Source organism: Oncorhynchus nerka, linkage group LG4, assembly GCF_034236695.1.
Source record: "Oncorhynchus nerka isolate Pitt River linkage group LG4, Oner_Uvic_2.0, whole genome shotgun sequence".
NCBI classification, from domain to species: Eukaryota; Metazoa; Chordata; class Actinopteri; order Salmoniformes; family Salmonidae; genus Oncorhynchus; species Oncorhynchus nerka.
Window position 1 is genome coordinate 44,757,611 of NC_088399.1, and position 18,689 is coordinate 44,776,299.

Below are 18,689 nucleotides of genomic sequence, written 5' to 3' on the forward strand. Positions count from 1 at the left end.
CTTCTGCAAGTCTCTGCACTGATTTTGAAAGAGGTTCAGCACCATGGACAGTAACATGACTGTCTCTCCCCTCTTGTCTCTCTCTGTCTTTCATTCATTCTGTACCTTTTTCTTTCTCTCTGTCTATAGTGTATAGATAATATCCGCTGTAATGGCCTGATGACCAGCGTATTTGAGGAGAACTCTAAAGTAACTGTGCCGCACATGATCAAGTAAGAGCCCAAATAAAGACTGTATATTCTTTTCCACGTCAGTTAGAGTTGATAATCCCCAGGTTATCCAATCCCCTTTGCCCATCTGGGAGATCACCCAATAGCTGATGATCTTATTGATACTTGTCCCACCAGGTCGGACGCACGGCTGCACAAAGATGATGTGGACATCTGCTTCAGCAAGACGCTCAACTCCTGCAAGGTCCCCCAGATCCGCTACGCCAGCGTGGAGCGGCTGCTGGAGAGACTGACTGACCTGCGCTTCCTCTCTATCGACTTCCTCAACACCTTCCTCCACACGTACAGGATCTTTACTACCGCTGCTGTGGTCATGGACAAACTGGCCGACATATACAAGAAACCTTTTACCTCTATACCGGTCAGGTAGAAAGATATACAGTCTTCTCATGCCACATCACTCCATCACTCCTTCATCCATTCTGTCTCTTCCTCCTTCTATCCTCGTATAATAGACATGCATGCTGACCATCACTCTCTCTGTCTCTTTCCTTCTCTTTCCTCCCCCTCCACTCCACTCCTGGTTTTGTCACTCCTCCCCCTCCTTCCACATGTTTCCCTTCGACACCTCCTCTCCCATGCCATCTTGCCATCTCCTCTTCTCCTTCTCTCCTCCACTCCTCCTCTCCTCTCAGGGTTCAGTATCACTCCTCCGATCGTCTGTCCATCACGTCTCTCTGTCCTGACTACAGTCTGAAGATCACACGGCTTGCTCTGGACCAAAAAGAGTGACACTCTTTTTTTTTCTTTTTTCTCTTACATTCTCCTCTTTTCACTGCCTCTCCTCTGACTCTTTCATTGGTTCATTTCACTCATACAGCCTTTCAAACAAAAATACCTTTTCTTCTTGGTTTTAGTTCAGAGGGCTAACATAGATGTTACATAGGTTTCTCATATGACGTAGGAATAATCAAGTGCTTCCTTTTTGTCTTTATCCTCCTCTTCTTCTCCCATCCCTCTGTCCCTCCTCAGGTCTCTGGAGTTGTTCTTTGCCACCAACCAGGGGACGTGGGGAGGCGAGCACCTCAACAACAAATCTCCCCGTCTCTGTCGCAAGTTCTCCTCTCCTCCTCCTCTCACCATCCCCTCCCGCACCTCCTCCCCGGTTCACTCCCGCAAACTCTCCCTCTCCTCCCCGGTCTCCTCCAAGGCAGGGGTCCTAGACCTCTCCACCCCTTCCTCCTCTGCTGCTAACTCCCCCACTTCCTCTCACCCTCCCTCCATCTCCTCCCCCCCTCCCAACGCCACCAGGCCCCCTTCAGGGTTTTCCTCCCCTCCTCCCAATGCCACCCGGGCTCCATCTGGGTTCTCGTCCCCCCCGCCCACCTGTACGCGGGCTCCCAGCCTGCCAACAGTCCTGGGGGTCTCCACCTCCCCTCCCACCACCACAAAAGCCCTTCTAGAACTGAGCCGCCCCACCTGTTCACAGGAACCTGTCCCCCCAACGCCGGAAGAGGGAGGAGACATGCCGCGCATCGACGCATTCTGTGGAAAACTCAGACGCAGCATCCGCAGGGGTAGGCTGGCACACACGTAGACGCACAAACACAGACACACACACACAAACACAGACACACACTCACAAACACAGACACACACTCACTGAGTGCCTGTATATTTTAATTAACAGCTGTTCTGGAGACGGTTTCTCTGGAGAAGTTCCTCCCAGAGTCTAACCCTCAAGTCAGCGAGGACCGAGTCCCCCTGACAGAGTCCCCCTGTCGCTCCCCCTCTACACCCAGACACATGCGATACAGACAGTCTGGAGGTTCCACGGGGGAAAACAATCGTGGTACTATGTCACCAGCCTCAGCCTTCGCTATTGCCACGGCAGCCGCCGGACACGGCAGTTCCCAGGGTAACAGACAACATGAACAATAACAACCGTCTTACCAGCATCATTTACCATTTCACCACAAGTTCTCCTCTCTCTCTCTCCCTCTCTCTCTCTCTCTCTCTCTCTCTCTCTCTCTCTCTCTCTCTCTCTCTCTCTCTCAGGTTTCAATAATAGCGAGAGGACCTGTGACAAGGAGTTTATCATCCGTAGAGCTGCTACCAACAGAGTCCTCAACGTACTGCGTCACTGGGTCTCCAAGCACTCACAGGTCTGAACCACATACACACACAAACACTGCCTGCCTACCCCTGTTGTCCTCTGTCCAACTCTCGTGATGTCCAGAGAAATGTCCCCCTGCTCCACTGGGGCCCCCTGGTGTCCTGCCCTCTGTAGCAGACAGGACTGTTGCTCTTGAACAAACCCCAGCTCTGACACTACTGTCGCCACCATCTGCTCTGTGGGGCCTGGACACACATGCACATTTACGGGATGGTCAGCCCTCATCTCCTGTGTCCTGGTGTGTAGGTGACCATACATGCTGAAACAGGCTGATGTTGACGCAGAGGGAAGAGGTCAATTTATGCTCTATAATAATTCTGATGTGGAAGGGAGTGAACGATGTACCTGTGAGTTTACAGCATCCTCTGAAGAAATGACTGGGGGAAATGATCGCTAAGCGTGTGTGTTTGTGCGTGTGTCAGGACTTTGAGATGAACAGTGAGCTGAAGGTGGGTGTAATGACCCTTCTGGAGGAGGTGCTAAGAGACGCAGACCTGCTGCCTCAAGAGAGGAAAGCCACCGGAAACATTCTAAGGTACACACACGCAAGCTAAAGTACAAGCCCACACACACTCGCAGACACACACACTCACAGACACACACACAAACACACACACACACACACACACACATGCTTAAGTACAAGCTCACACACACTCACACACACACACAGTGAGAGTTAGTGAGTGTGTGTGGTGTGTGTACCTTAGTATACCGTGTGAGAGTGTGTGTTTGTGTCATTACATTTGTTATTCATGAGACTCTGCTTGTCTCTCAGTGCCCTTTCTCAAGATGAACAAGATGATGCTCAACTCAAGATAGAAGACATCCTACAGACGGTATGTATAGTTCAATCACACACACAACTACTGCCTAGAATAGATGCTCATTTCATTTGCAGGATAGCAAATCTAGTCAAATCAAATTGTATTTGTCACATGCTCCGAATACAACAGGTGTAGGCCTTACAGTGAAATGCTTACTTACGAGCCCCTATCCAACAATGCAGTTTAAAAAAAAATATGGATAAGAATAAGAAATAAAAGTAACAAGTGATTAAAGAGCAGCAGTAAAATAACAATAGCAAGACTATATACAGGGGGGTACCGGTACAGAGTCAATGTGCGGGGGCACCGGTTAGTTGAGGTAATATGTACATGTAGGTAGAGTTATTAAAGTGACTATGCATAGATGATAACAACAGAGAGTAGCAGCACTGTAAAAAAAGGGAGGGGAAATGCAAATAGTCTGGGTAGCCATTTGATTAGGTGTTCAGGAGTCTTATGGCTTGGGGGTTGAAGCTGTTTAGAAGCCTCTTGGACCTAGACTTGGCGCGCCGGTACCGCTTTCCGTGCGGTAGCAGAGAGAACAGTCTACGACTAGGGTGGCTGGAGTCTTTGACAATTTTTAGGGCCTTCCTCTGACACTGCCTGGTATAGAGGTTCTGGATGGCAGGAAGCTTGGCCCCAATGATGTACTGGGCTGTTCGCACTACCCTCTCTAGTGCCTTGTGGTCAGAGGCTGAGCAGTTGCCATACCAGGCAGTGATGCAACTCTCGATGGTGCAGCTGTAGAACCTTTTGAGGATCTGAGGACCCATGCCAAATATTTTCAGTCTCCTGGGGGGGAATAGGTTTTGTCGTGCCCTCTTCACAACTGTCTTGGTGTGGTTGGACCGTGTCAATAATCCTTTGCTTATTGATGAACTTTGAGCGCACTATGGTGTTGAACGCTGAGCTGTAGTCAATGAATAGCATTCTCACATAGGTGTTCCTTTTGTCCAGGTGGGAAAGGCCCGTGTAGAGTACAATAGAGATTACATCATCTGTGGATCTTTTGGGGCAGTATGCAAATCTTTTGGGGCAGTATGCAAATTGGAGTGGGTCTAGGGTTTCTGGGATAATGGTGTTGATGTGAGCCATGACCAACTTTTTGAAGCACTTCATGGCTACAGAAGTGAGTGCTACGGGTCGGTTGTTGTTTATGCAGGTTACCTTAGTGTTCTTGGGCACAGGCACTATGGTGGTCTGCTTAAAACATGTTGGTATTACAGACTCAGACAGGGAGAGGTTGAAAATGTCAGTGAAGACACTTGCTAGTTGGTCAGCGCATGCTCGCAGTGCACTTCCGGGTAATCCGTCTGGCCCCGCGGCCTTGTTAATGTTAACATGTTTTAAGGTCGTACTCACATCGGCTGAGGAGAGCGTGATCACACAGTCTTCCAGAACAGCTGGTGCTCTCATGCATGTTTCAGTGGTACTTGACTCGAGGCGAGCATAGAAGTAGTTTAGCTCGTCTGGTAGGCTCGGGTCACTGGGCAGCTCTCGGCTGTGCTTCCCTTTGTAGTCTGTAATGGTTTGCAGGCCCTGCCACATCAGACGAGCGTCAGAGCTGGTATTGTACGATTCAATGTTAGTCCTGTATTGACTCTTTGCCTGTTTGAAGGTTTGTCGGAGGGCATAGCAGGATTTCTTATAAGCTTCCGCTCCTTGAAAGCGGCAGTTCTAGCCTTTAGCTCAGTGCGGATGTTGCCTGTAAATCCATGGCTTCTGGTTGGGTCATGTACGTATGGTCACTGTGGGGACGACGCTATCGATGCACTCATTGATGAAGCCAATGACTGATGTGGTGTACTCCTCAATGCCATCGGAGGAATCCCTGAACATAGTCCAGTCTGTGCTAGCAAAACAGTCCTGTAGCTTAGCATCTGCTTCCTCTGACCACTTTTTTATTGATCTAGTCACCGGCGCTTCCTGCTTTAATTTTTGTTTGTAAGTAGGAATCAGGAGGATAGAATTATGGATTTGCCAAATGGAGGGCGAGGGAGAGCTTTGTATGCGTCTCTGTGTGTGGAGTAAAGGTGGTCCAGAGTTTTTTTTCCTTTGGTTGCACATTTAACATGCTGATAGAAATTTGGTAAAACATATTTAAGTTTCCCTGCATTAAAGTCCAAAGATTGCACGTTTGCTAGCAGAATGGAAAGAAGTGGGGGTTTGTTCGATCGCCTACGAATTCTCAGAAGGCAGCCCACCCTCCAGCCCCATTTTCTCCGCCTACTCTTCACGCAAATCATGGGGATCTGGGCCTGTTCCCGAGAAAGCAGTATATCGTTCGCATCGGCCTCGTCAGACTCGTTAAAGTAAAAAATGCCTTCTTCTCCGGCGCCATCTTATAACAATATGGTGATAGAAAGTGTGTTTAGTTATTATTTAGTCAGTAAATGAATGTTGATGTAATTTGGAATGCTGACTTTGGAACAGAGAAGTCCACTGCTCCACTTCATCCTGGTAAGACGTTGTCCAGATACATAGTCTCGATTTAGACTATTTGAAGTCTTCGCCATAAATAATTAGAACCTACAGTATTAGTTATATTAGTGTGTCTTGTGGTGGAGCATCCCCCTGAAGACCCAACCAATACTTGATGTAAAATACTTTAGAATGCATTTAAAAGTATTTGAGGTGCGCTTGATTTCGATCGGAGATTTCACTTTTGGGAAAACGCCATTGCTTCTATTTTACAGGGGAAGTAAATCAAGCTTAGCTCAAGTATTGTAAAGTATTTGACATGCACTATGTATGTGACCCTGGTTTTAGTCCCCTGTAGAGCCATATTAGTCCACTGTGTCCTTTTATTTAGCGGCTACCTGCCAGGTAGCCTAGCGGTTAGAGTGTTGGGCCGGTAACCGAGAGGTTGCTAGTTTGAGCCGACAAGGTGAAAAGTCTGTCGAGGAACTTGACCCTAATTCCTCCAGGGTCGCCTTGAGTAATGGCTGAACCCTGGCCATGACCTCACTTTCAGGGGGGATATGCAAAAAATACACTTATATAAGCTCCCCTTATTTGTGTATATTAGGTGTCAACCCGTTTGTAGTGCAGACATGGAACACTGTTTAATATTGGTTTACCAGGCGGAGTGTCCCAAAGCAGAGTGTTTTGAGTCTCTGTCTGCAATGGAGCTGGCTGAACAGATCACCCTGCTAGACCACATTGTGTTCAGGAGCATCCCTTACGAGTGAGTGTATATTCTACATCAGAGAATAGTGTGAGTGTATATTCTACATCAGAGAATAGTGTTGTTGTGTTGTTGTTGCATAGTTGTGGTGTGTTCCGTGTCCACCAGAGAGTTTCTGGGCCAGGGCTGGATGAAGCTGGACAAGTCAGAGAGAACTCCATACATCATGAAGACCAGTCAGCACTTTAACGATGTAAGATTTAAAACAGATCTATACTCAATAGCTCTATACCAGCCAGCGCTTCAGATCTATACTCGTATCTCAACATATTTCCCTGTCCCTCTTTTCTGTATCTATGCCTCTTTCCCACTTCCCTTATTTCTCTCATCCCTCCTCTCTGTTTCTCTTCTGTTTTCCTGCTCTAGATGAGTAACCTGGTAGCGTCTCAGATCATCGCCCATACAGACGTGGGCTCCAGGGCTAACTCCATAGAGAAGTGGTTGGCGGTTGCTGATATCTGTCGCTGCCTCAACAACTATAACGGCGTTCTAGAGATCACCTCAGCTCTCAACCGCAGCGCCATCTACAGGCTGAAGAAGACATGGGCCAAAGTCTGCAAACAGACCAAGTCGTTGATGGACAGGCTGCAAAAGACAGTGTCATCAGAGGGCCGGTTCAAGAACCTGAGAGAAACCCTGAAAAAGTAAGAAAGAGGGGAGATAAAGGGAGAATTTGTGTGTCTGGGTTTTGGTCACAGATTATCGCCACGACGTGTACCTGGGCGAACAGTGAAATCTCACCAAGGAGCTATGGGACGTCAGGTAGCCTTGCGGTTAGAGCTTTTGGGCCAGTTCGAATACCCGTGCCGACAAGGTGAAAAATCTGCCGATGTGCCCTTGAGCAAGCACAATACAATAGAGGCAGAATATTTGTCCACATGATTAAGCGCGTATTTAAAAAAATAGTTAAAGTGATGCTATAGATGTTTTGTATCATTTCAGCCAGTAGTTTTGGAAGTAGCGCTCACGAGTCAAAATGGGTCCCAGGAAATGGTGCACAATCGTCTACTGTACATAGTCATCCATCGCGTATGATGTTCCGTCCCGCATTTCATTTATTTTTTAATCCTGAAATTCATATGATATGTTACAAATTTGTAAGGGCTGTAGATCCTTTTTCAATCTCTTTAAGGACTTGTGAAAAGTTAGGAAAAGCTTGAATACTATGTGAACATTGATTGATGGATTGGTCCGTGTGCAGCTGCAACCCTCCCTGTGTGCCCTATCTGGGGATGTACCTGACTGACCTGGCCTTCATCGAAGAGGGAACGCCCAACTTCACCGAGGAGGGACTCGTCAACTTCTCCAAGATGAGGATGGTAAACACACAAACGCACGCACACACAGTCAGTCAATCAGTCAGCCTGTATCTCTCTCTCTCTCTCTCTCTCTCTCTCTCTCTCTCTCTGCCTGTCTCATGTCTCTCCTCCCTGTTCTCCTGTCTGTTCCAGATTTCTCACATCATCAGAGAGATCCGTCAGTTCCAGGGTGCGCCCTACAGGATAGAGCACCAAGCCAAGGTAACACCCGCCCCGCCGCACAGTCAATCAATGTTTCTAGCTACAACCCTGTTAGAAGTAACTGACTCGCCGGGCTTCCTCTCTCCCAGGTCACTCAGTTCCTGCTGGATAGGACTCTGGTGATGGATGAGGACACGTTGTATGAGCTGTCCCTGAAGATTGAACCCCGCATCCCTCCTGGCTAAACACACAGAAACAGCCGGTCTCAGTCCAGCTGCATCAGACACTTAGTAGTTAGTGTTCTTATTGTTGTCTGCTTGGTAACTATGGAACCAGTGGACGGGAGAGCCCTGAGAATCACCCGGTTAAGGGTTCCTCTTACTTTATCACCATTGCCAATGATTATGCTTAAGAACTCTGGTGAAGATGTGCCTTGCTTGTAAATATGTACATATCAAGATTGAGTAATACGCTGTAAAGTGTGTTTATAACAGGTTATAATAATTTCCTGATGATCTTGCATGCATTTCCATGTATCCATTTACATTTGCTCTGAAAAAGGCAGGTTTGGCTGTAACTGATTAGGAGAGACGTCTAGCTTGTCGGACTAATGGCATCTGTGGGCAGACGAGTGGGGAGGAACAGTGGTGGTCACTATATTGCCCTCTACTGGTGAACAGCCTCATCGAATAGTGATAACATTCCCCAGAGGTTTTTGCACTTCCTTGAAGACATCTTCATGGGTCCACCCGAACCCGAATACCCGCGACCCGACCGGGTTCAAAATTCAATATTTTCCCTCGGGTCCGGGTCGTGTCCTGTCTGATTGTCATCATGTCTGATTGTCATCAAAAACCTATTTGTTAACCAGAAGACGAACTTGGAAGATAAACATAATTTTTTTGTCACTCGGGTCCAATCGAGTCGATCTGTGTCTGTTGAACAATTACCTGATTGGTTCCGGCCTTGTTCCTGTTGACACACACTGATGATGTAAGCATGGACTTAACATCCTGTCATTTAGCATGTTTATTTACTTACTTATGTATTAAGCATTTTAAACATTGTTTTGCTTCTGTCTATTATTGTATTCACACTGGACACTGACATCAATTCAACATCTATTCCACATTGGTTCAAGGTGAAATGAGGTGGAAACAACATTGATTCAACCAGTGTGTGCCCCGTGGGTTCTCTGTGTGAAGGTTTTCAACTGTTATTTGTTACAAGGAACATTTGAAGAACATGTAAAGGCATATGAGGAGCCACTTTTCTCAACCGTGTCATTTTGCACAATCTAATATACTGTAGCTAATTCTCCCCAGAGCCAGACAGTGTATAAGAGAATATACATGTACAGCTTTACCTTTGCCAGTCCTGACCCAAATTGCAGTTTCAGAAATGTTGTTCAATCAAGTGTAACTTGTCTGTTTTGTGAATGACGACATTCAAGTAAAGGGACTTGACCCAAACGGTCGTTAAAGTTTACTTACAACTTTTGTCTGAATATTTCTCAATTGTTGTAGCTTGTCTCTGGATGTGTTTATTTATTAGTATTTGTTCGGTTTTTATCTGATCACTTGTTAAACAGTATTTTTTTGGAAATCTTGCGCTATTGATTTGTAAAGTATGTCAATAGATTTGTAACTTCTTGGAGCTTTTGGATCGTTTAAGCGGTAGAGCACGTTTCTCTTTCCTTGCAGTGTCGTTCTTCAGATAACTGCTTTTTCCAGACTGCCTCCGTTTTCTACGGTCCTGAATGGCAGGAATCTTTCTCACATCCTGATAGTATCTACGGTCCTGAATGGCAGGAATCTTTCTCGCATCCTGATAGTATCTACGGTCCTGAATGGCAGGAATCTTTCTCACATCCTGATAGTATCTACGGTCCTGAAGGGCAGGAATCTTTCTCGCATCCTGATAGTATCTACGGTCCTGAATGGCAGGAATCTTTCTCGCATCCTGATAGTATCTACGGTCCTGAATGGCAGGAATCTTTCTCGCATCCTGATAGTATCTACGGTCCTGAATGGCAGGAAACTTTCTCGCATCCTGATAGTATCTACGGTCCTGAATGGCAGGAATCTTTCTCGCATCCTGATAGTATCTACGGTCCTGAATGGCAGGAATCTTTCTCGCATCCTGATAGTATCTACGGTCCTGAATGGCAGGAATCTTTCTCACATCCTGATAGTATCTACGGTCCTGAATGGCAGGAATCTTTCTCGCATCCTGATAGTATCTACGGTCCTGAATGGCAGGAATCTTTCTCGCATCCTGATAGTATCTACGGTCCTGCTTTTATACCTGACATTGTACTTTGTTGTAAAATCTGCTGTTTCACCGCTGTATTGTTCCATGCACTTCCTTAGAGAATGTACAGATTTACACCCCTGGCTTGGAAATAAAATAAAAGTTGTTAATGTCACTTCTATAGTAAGTTGATATTCATCTCAACAGTCAAGAGCTGAGAGGGGGAGGGGGAGAGAGAGAGGGGGTAAAGAGAGTGAGAGGGGAAGGGGGGAGAGAGAGAGAGAGAGACACTATCTATGTTTGGAGAGGGGAGGGGAGGGATCTTTGCGTCTAGTACAGATCAAGGTCAATACGGGCAGCAGAGCCAGGACCATCCAAGGTGTTGCACCAGAAATACATTTGATTGGTCAGCAGCACAGCTTCTTACATACCCATTGGCTCACAGCGTAAATTCAGACATTTTAATTGGCCTAAAGCACAGATCCTAGTCACGTGTTAGTGGGTAGAGTGTGGGATCAGAAAGAGAAATAGACTCCTGAAAGAGAAATCTTTAGCCGGGAGGGAAACCAGCAGTGAAACAGGTACTGTACCCTCTATCTTTCATTCTGTGTTCTCTCTCTCTGTAGCTCTCCTCTATCTCTCATTCAGACAAGGGGGGATAATAACAGGCTGTTTTAAATGTATACATTTTAAAAGTTCTAGATGCAGCCAAGTAGTTGTTAACATCTCCCTTCCACCTACAGGTTATTAGTTCAAGTTTCCTGACGCGTATCCTTATGAGATTTGGCTGATAGTTGTCACTATAATTGCTATATTGACATGCCATTGATGGACAGAGCAGGAGCCTTTTGGTGTAGGGAACGTAGACTGGTCTACATGGTCTCGTCTGACGTTCTGAAGGACAGCAGAGCATCAGTTCCTTAAGCACATTATTAGCTGTCATAACGGTCATGAGCTGCTTCACGACTTGAGATAATACATCCTTTCGAGAGCTTTACAGAGAAGTAGTATTCCATCACCATGTGTTTAACACTCCTCTCCGTATGGCTAGTAGCATGACATTGCTCCCCAACACTGATCTAAGGTCAGTTTTTACGTTTCTCCCCCTGGCGGTAAACTGATCCTAGATCTGTGGTTTCAGAGCTGGTTCTAGTGTAATCCTGGCTTTAAGGCTTCTATTACCACCGTGACTCCGAGGCATTTAAACCACCATACAGGCCTGTCATACCAGCTGCTCGCCATTTATGACATAACCTTATCACTGATTCACTGATTCATCTCTGTATCCATTGCTCTATCTCTCTATGTCTCTCTATGTCTCTCCGTGTGTGTGTGTGTGTGTGTGTGTGTGTGTGTGTGTGTGTGTGTGTCTCTCTCTCTCTCTCTCTCATCCACTCCCCGTGTCCTTGTCTTGGCCTGTGCCCTGTAATGAGAGGCTGTGACCGGTTCGGAATGTCAGAGCAGGACAGAACACGTGGCCTGCGGTGTTTTGATTCCTGAAAGAGCGGTCATGGCATTAGACTCATTTGGCATGTCTTTCAGCGCTGACTGCCTCCTCCTCTCAGGCTGCCTCATCCTCTCAGACTGCCTCATCCTCTCAAACCCCTCAGCCACCTACTTTGTTCTGGTCTGCTGTACTTAACTCGGGGGTAAACACAGCCACGACTTTGAGGTCAATAGTGTTGAGTTGACCCAGAGACCTTGTGTTCAGACACTGGGCTTCATTGATATGGATCGTAGAGTAGAGAGGGTGCATTGTCAGCTTTGCAGCTAACTGACGATCTGGCGATCAAACCCAATTGTATTCTTCCTCCAAGTCGTTACTGTATTCTTAATGAAGAACAATCACATGGAACTTAGTCAACTGACGACTGCAGACAATGATGTAATAGGTGTGTAGACGGATTAATGAAACAGAAAGTCAATCCCTGCGTCTGTTCTTTTAGTGACTAGACCTCTACAGATCTATATAGACCTCTCTGTTTTAAGACTGCTTTCCCTCTCTCTGTATCTCTGTCTCTCTCTCTGTGTCTCTGTCTCTCTCTCTGTGTCTCTCTCCGTGTCTCTCTCTTTCTCCCATCTCTCTGTCTCTCTATTTCTCTGTTTCTCCCTCTTTCTCTCCTCTGTGCTGAAGTGAAGGACACGTGGGTGAGAACGACCTTTCACCTTTAGATTTTAGTCACAGGACATATGGAAAGGAATACCTTGCTCAGGGGCTACACTAAAGTTAGTTTTATCTTGGTGACCTACGATCGGTGTACAGAGGCAACTTCCTCCTACCTCCTCCCCCTTGATGGTGGTGGCCATTTTGCGTCAGCCATTTTGGGATAGTTAAGAGGCCGTCCTGTGAGGCCAAATCAGCAGACTGAGCTTAATCAGGCATCTGCTGAGACTCCCCTCTCATACTGTAAGCTTGTTATCGACGACCTGCACGAACTTTATGAACTTTTTTAAAGTACTTAATATGATTTGATTGAATGCAGTACAATCAACAAACCGGAAGCACATTGTAACTCAACTGAGGACATGGAGTCTGCTTGACCTGCATCATCCACAGTCTGTATTCGATGGACAAAATGTAGAGGTCAAAGGGTGAAGAGGGTGACTGTCTGACTCTGCATCGTGAAGCTTGCTACAACAGAAAAAGACCGTCAGACAGGCCGAAAGGTTAAAGAAAGGAAGTGTACTGCTCTTAAGAAGCCAACGACAGTTATACATACACAACAAGAAACCAATGCATAAATAAACACATATTTAAGAATTTTGAGGAAGTACAGCCTTTTAAATGTGTAACTTATACCTTGTGTCTCTCTCTCTATTCTTGCCGCTTCCTCTCTCTCTCCCACCCCCAGTTGACCTGATTCTGACCTTTGAACCGTCCAAGATGGCGTTCTCCTTCACTAGAATGATGTCCAGCCGTAACACGGCCACGCTGTTGGCCAGCCTGGGAGCAGGCACCATGGCAACCTGCTACCTGATGACTGACAGCAACATCCTTTCCGCTGAAGAGAGGAGGAAGCTCTACCCACCCAGGTAGGACTACAAAACAACATGGCCTCTAATGGCCTGTGGACTACAAAAAGCTTGGCCATATACAGACGACCTACAGAGGTTGGAGAAATTATTTGGAGCACATTAGTTGGGCCTGGGATAGCTGCACCTGTTGAATGGGAAGAAACCTGAATCTGACACCCAGTTTGCAGTCAGTCTGAAATGTAAGTCAAAGGTAGAGGGCTGGGACAGGGAATGAAACCTAAGACGTTTAGTAGATACATCCTCTGCCCTTTTTTACATCCACATATAGTAGACACGTACACACACACACACACGTACACACACACACACACGTACACACACACACACACACACACACACACACACACACACACACACACACACACACACACACACACACACACGTACACACACACACATACACACACACGTACACACACACACACGCGTATACACACACACGTACACATACACACACACGCGTATACACACGTACACACACACGCACGCATGCACACACACACACGCACACACAAACACACAAGATCAGGAACTAAGCCTTGAGCCACAGATTAGACACATCACCAACACTCTAAAACAACTTCCTCTACTTGTCTCAATCAATCAAGCGACCAGTCAATCAATCAATCAATATGTACCTGTAAAAAAATGTTTTTAATCCACATCACATCCAAAACAGCAGTGTATAAGCTGTCCTCTTGGCCAGGACGGTGTCCATAATCACACTTTATTTGAAATGTCCTTCATAATGCACACCTTTCGATCTTTTCATCTCTATGGTTTGAATGAAAACTACTTCTCCCATCATCCCCAGCGCTGACTTCCCTGACCTGAGGAGGCACAACAACTGCATGGCGCACGCTCTGACCCCTGCTATCTACGGCAAGCTGAGAGACCAGGTGACGCCTAACAACTGGACCCTGGACCAGTGCATCCAGACCGGAGTGGACAACCCGGGCCACCCCTTCATCAAGACTGTCGGCATGGTGGCTGGGGACGAGGAGAGCTACAAGGTACGTGGTGGAGGTTGCCTGTGTGCATCTTTCGATCTATCTGAAGGAGATCTGTTAACAGTCCATCCCGTCCTCTCCAGGTGTTCGCCGACCTCTTTGACCCTGTCATTAAAGACCGACACAACGGCTACGACCCCAAGACAATGAAACACCCCACTGATCTGGACGCATCCAAAGTAACTCTCTCTCTCACTCACTCACTCACACTCACACACACACACACACACACACACACCGTATAGTTCATTGTCCTCAGATGTATGCACAATAACTGTCCCGTTCCCTCCTCAGATCACTAACGGTGTTTTCGATGAGAAATACGTTCTGTCGTCTCGCGTGCGCACAGGCCGTAGTATCCGCGGTCTGAGCCTGCCCCCGTGCTGCTCCCGCTCGGAGCGCCGCGAGGTGGAGCGTGTGACCGTGCAGGCCCTGGCCGGCCTGAAGGGTGACCTGTCCGGGCGCTACTACAGCCTGGGAGACATGACGGACAAGGAGCAGCAGCAGCTTATTGATGTGAGGCACTCACAAAGGACTGCTATCGATCTCTGTATCCCCCCTCTCCTTTCCCATTGGTCTGTGTCTGTGTCCAAAAAGTACATGACTGCGTGTTTTCTTTGTAACCTGACTGCATACAGGATTCTTCTTATCCGTGATATTGCCTGTTTGTATTACCATGTTAATGGCAGGGACTGTTGTGAAGACTGAAACAGTGCCACAGGAACCTAAACTGTAGTGACAGCATTGTCACATCAGTTTTATCTGGCCCGACTCTTCTGAAGACATGGTTCTCGATTGCACTAATTTATCGTCATTCCCCATTGGTAGCCCATCCAATTATTTCAGGGAAGTTTTGCAGAGTTTTTAGTTACCAAGTTAATTCACTCTGTCTAGACACATTAGGGTGACATCATGTTGCTTTTAAAGCCTAACGGCTATGATAAGGATTGAAAATAGAGGCAATCCTTTGGGGATTTGGGAGAGACTAGACTAGTGTTGACCTTCAACCCTCAGTCTCATTGACCTTTGCCCTCTCACCCTCACGTTGCCTCAGGAGCACTTCCTGTTCGACAAGCCCATCTCTCCTCTGCTGACCTCTGCCTTCATGGCCCGTGACTGGCCTGATGCCAGGGGCATCTGGTAAGACCAGAGCAGTAGAGAGCCGGACCCTGTCCCTGTAGATTTAAATGCCTGTAAGACTATCTTGTATTATAATAGCTGTAGAGATAGTACTATCTGTGAATAGAGGAATCTGGTGAGACCAAAGGAGTAGAAAGCAAAACCATGTTCCCATAGCATTAGAGGTCTTTGGGGAAGGTTTCTTCCTCTCAACTCATTTTCCCCAAAGTATAATTACCTCTATGTAGTTGTAACCCTGACTTCCCTTTCCTTGACCACTACCTTCTCCTCCTCCACCTCCTCCCCCCTCTCCCCCGTAGGACCACTTCCTGTTTGACAAGCCTGTCTCCCCCTTGTTGACGTGTGCCTTCATGGCCCGTGATTGGCCCGACGGCAGGGGCCTCTGGTAGGGTCTACAAGGCTCTTACTAGCAGAAGCCTCTAACCAGCATGTGTGTTCTGTGATCATAGACGTTGACATAATCAGTGCAATCAACAAATGTTTCTGGATTCTTAGGAATGTGTTCTTTCTTCCAGGCACAACAATGAGAAGACCTTCCTGATCTGGGTCAATGAGGAGGACCACACTAGAGTCATCTCCATGGAGAAGGGAGGAAACATGAAGAGAGTGTTCGAGAGGTTCTGCAGAGGACTCCAACAGGTACTTTACATGTTACGTCTTAGTGGTTTAGTGATTTTTTGGGGGGCGTGAATGTGAACACACAGTATACAGTATAGAATACCTCACGTGTCCTTCCATCCTCTAGGTGGAGAAGCTGATCCAGGAGAGAGGCTGGGAGTTCATGTGGAACGAGCACCTGGGTTACATCCTCACCTGCCCCTCCAACCTGGGCACTGGACTCAGGGCTGGAGTGCACGTCAGACTGCCCAAACTCAGCAAGGTAACACACACTCTCTCTCTCTCTCTTCCCTAATGTTTTTACTTGAAGTGTCCCTGTGCATTGACCCCCTCCTTCCCAAGACAGAGCATTGATTAAAGTTCTGTACTTAACCTGCAGGACCCCCGCTTCGGTAAGATCCTGGACAACATGCGTCTGCAGAAGAGAGGGACAGGCGGAGTCGACACGGCCACAACTGGAGACACCTTCGACATTTCCAACAACGACCGTCTGGGAAAATCTGAGGTAAAACTAGAACCGCTATTCTGAGACTGAATGACCGAATGAAACCATAAACTCTATCTGGGCCAGAGATAAAAGAAAATCACCTCACCTCGACTGCTAATAACTGTGTATCCGTGTGTGTGTGTGTATAGGTGGAGCTGGTCCAGTTGCTGGTTGATGGAGTCAACTATCTGATCGACTGTGAGAAGAGGCTGGAAAGGGGCCAGGACATCAAGATCCCCGCCCCCATCGTCCAGTTCAGGAAGTGAAACACCTGAGCCCCACCTCTGAGAGGAAGTGACCTGCTCTGCGGTTAGGGAGAGCAGGAAGTGAGGCGCCAGCGAGGAGGCCTGATCCATCCACTCGTGACCAAACTGAGCGGTTTGGAGTAAAGTAGCAGTAGTATGTCTTTCTGACAAGGTAAACATCTGTCATTCTGCCCCCTGAACAAGGCAGTTAACCCACTGTTCCCCGGTAGGCCGTCATTGTAAATAAGAATTTGTTCTTAACTGACCTGCCTCTTTTAAATAAAGGTTACATTTCCACTAGTCCGGGTACAGGTTTTGGTGTATTCCCCTTGTGGTTTAAGGCTGGGGTTGGGGGTATCATAATCTGATCCTAGATCTGTGGTTAGGAGCAACTTCTACCAGGAGCGAGAAATCTTACCTGTAACACTAACCTCAATAAAAAAATCTACCTTAATAAAACATCTGATTTCTGATCCACAAAATGACTAATTCTCGGACTCGGCTCGCTTTCCAAGGCGATATCACAGCGTGTTCCTTTTCTCCTCCTGCTAACTTCACTACCTCACTAAGAGTTAAAACACCTTAGCAATTAACAACTGACTTGGACTTTCCATAACGTGCCCATACATGTCATTGGACTTTTCATGTGCAATGGCATAGATGATTCACTTCCTGTGAAGTTGACTGTACATGGCTGTGTTACGGATGGAAGTCTGGCGTGAGGCGGAAGTCGCTCTGGAGAAGTGCTAAAGTACTAAATGTGAAATATTTACAGTTCTAGTCTCGCCGGTGTATCTGTCTCCCAGCAGCTGATCTGCCATAATAGGTTTACTGCAGTAACAGTGTTTAACACTGAGTTAAGCACTTCTAGAGGTCAGTGAGAGGAACAGACAGGAAGAAGCACGACAGAAGCCCAATTCCATCAACGGGAAACTACCAGCAGAATTCACACAGATGTCTCTCATTTAACCTTTCTTCATCCGGGTTATTCTCAATGAGATAAAATACAAAAACCCAACATTGTCGTGGATTTGGAAGTAAGCGCTGAGGGCTCTGACTCCCAGACAAGAATGGAAGCATCGTCAGTGCCAAAACGTTCGTCTGTATAGTACAGGGAGGGTAATTGGGCTTCTTGGAGCAGCTTAGTGACGTGGAGCTAATCAGCTAATCGCTGCCTGCTGTACTTACACACTAAAGAGGGTTAGTATGAGCAGGGCCAGGGGACCAAAGAAACAGAAGGCATTAAGTGTACATATTTATTGCACGTGGGAAAAGACCAGAGGGCCCGCTGGACATAGTGTGACTGAGAGGGCAGGGGCCAGTGGGTTTGTGTGTGTGTGTAGGTGTGAGAGGGTATGTGTTAGAGAGGAAACTGAATCTGGTCTGTGTATTTTTAGCAGTGGTCTACGTGCTGACCACTAGACTTCTGTGTAATGCCAAAAAGGAGACACTAGAAGTTTCAGAGAGGAGGGTTGTAGGTCCGTCTCATGGGAGATGTGGTATGATTCAGACGAGCAACAGGACAGCAACAGTTTAGGCTACATGCATCGTCACGTCTTCATTTCGAGGCCTGCCGACCCCACTATTGCTTATGTTCAGTACAGCTATATGACATCGTAGCATGGGATCTAGATTACAAAATGAAAATAAATCATATCAGAACAGCCACTAAGCTCTACTAAGACTTGAATTTCCATTTGGACCATTCACATAATGGTCAAGCTATATAAGATTACATCAGTATAACAGTGTGGTACTGCCTGTGATAAATGTATTTCCCATAACCATGTCCTCAGTCACAGGTCATTGTTAGCAGCAGTTACCTCACCGACGCGCCAACATCTATTGGCCTATTAGAGGTGTTGAGGACCATGGGAAACGGAGTCCGTACTGCAGAGACAATCCAATACAACAAGAGTTCATACAGGTTTGAGGTAATCGGTCTAAGCAAGGCCCTGTGCAGAATCACTGATCTACAAATCATTTTGCACCTCAACTATCAGCTCCCTCTGTGATCAAGATTAGTGCAGTGTTTTGCTCAGACCGATCTCTTTGGACACACCGATTATTTATAATTTAA

At 46.8% G+C, this 18,689-nt stretch overlaps 2 protein-coding genes across 6 annotated transcripts in view; both read left to right on the top strand.

Annotated features, from left to right (window-relative positions):
• LOC115117660 (ras-specific guanine nucleotide-releasing factor 2-like) overlaps positions 1-9,978 on the top strand; it is a 58,907-nt gene extending 48,929 nt beyond the window's left edge. Inside the window, exons 12-26 of one of the 4 annotated variants that reach the window (XM_065017567.1) lie at positions 130-212; positions 348-596; positions 866-958; positions 1,203-1,747; positions 1,861-2,088; positions 2,229-2,335; positions 2,769-2,881; positions 3,125-3,185; positions 5,607-5,633; positions 6,257-6,360; positions 6,469-6,553; positions 6,727-7,004; positions 7,562-7,679; positions 7,812-7,880; positions 7,970-9,978. In XM_065017567.1, coding sequence (XP_064873639.1) covers positions 130-212; positions 348-596; positions 866-958; positions 1,203-1,747; positions 1,861-2,088; positions 2,229-2,335; positions 2,769-2,881; positions 3,125-3,185; positions 5,607-5,633; positions 6,257-6,360; positions 6,469-6,553; positions 6,727-7,004; positions 7,562-7,679; positions 7,812-7,880; positions 7,970-8,065 — 2,256 coding nt within the window. In that variant the 3' untranslated portion in view covers positions 8,066-9,978. The remainder of the gene's footprint in view (positions 1-129; positions 213-347; positions 597-865; positions 959-1,202; positions 1,748-1,860; positions 2,089-2,228; positions 2,336-2,768; positions 2,882-3,124; positions 3,186-5,606; positions 5,634-6,256; positions 6,361-6,468; positions 6,554-6,726; positions 7,005-7,561; positions 7,680-7,811; positions 7,881-7,969) is intronic. The other 3 variants (XM_065017568.1, XM_065017569.1, XM_065017570.1) reach the window with 3 other exon arrangements.
• A 568-nt stretch (positions 9,979-10,546) lies between these two features.
• On the top strand, positions 10,547-16,909 carry LOC115126154 (creatine kinase U-type, mitochondrial-like). 2 transcript variants are annotated; one of them, XM_029655777.2, is made up of 10 exons: positions 10,547-10,654; positions 12,926-13,106; positions 13,924-14,122; positions 14,203-14,298; positions 14,414-14,635; positions 15,174-15,259; positions 15,775-15,898; positions 16,005-16,139; positions 16,257-16,382; positions 16,514-16,909. In XM_029655777.2, exons 2-10 carry the CDS (start codon positions 12,958-12,960, stop codon positions 16,628-16,630), a joined length of 1,254 nt encoding a protein of 417 aa, XP_029511637.1. In that variant the 5' UTR covers positions 10,547-10,654; positions 12,926-12,957; the 3' UTR covers positions 16,631-16,909. The 2 variants fall into 2 exon arrangements, with proteins under 2 accessions (XP_029511637.1, XP_029511630.1); XM_029655770.2 differs by lacking the exon at positions 15,174-15,259 and adding an exon at positions 15,559-15,644.
• Positions 16,910-18,689: the final 1,780 nt, after the last annotated feature.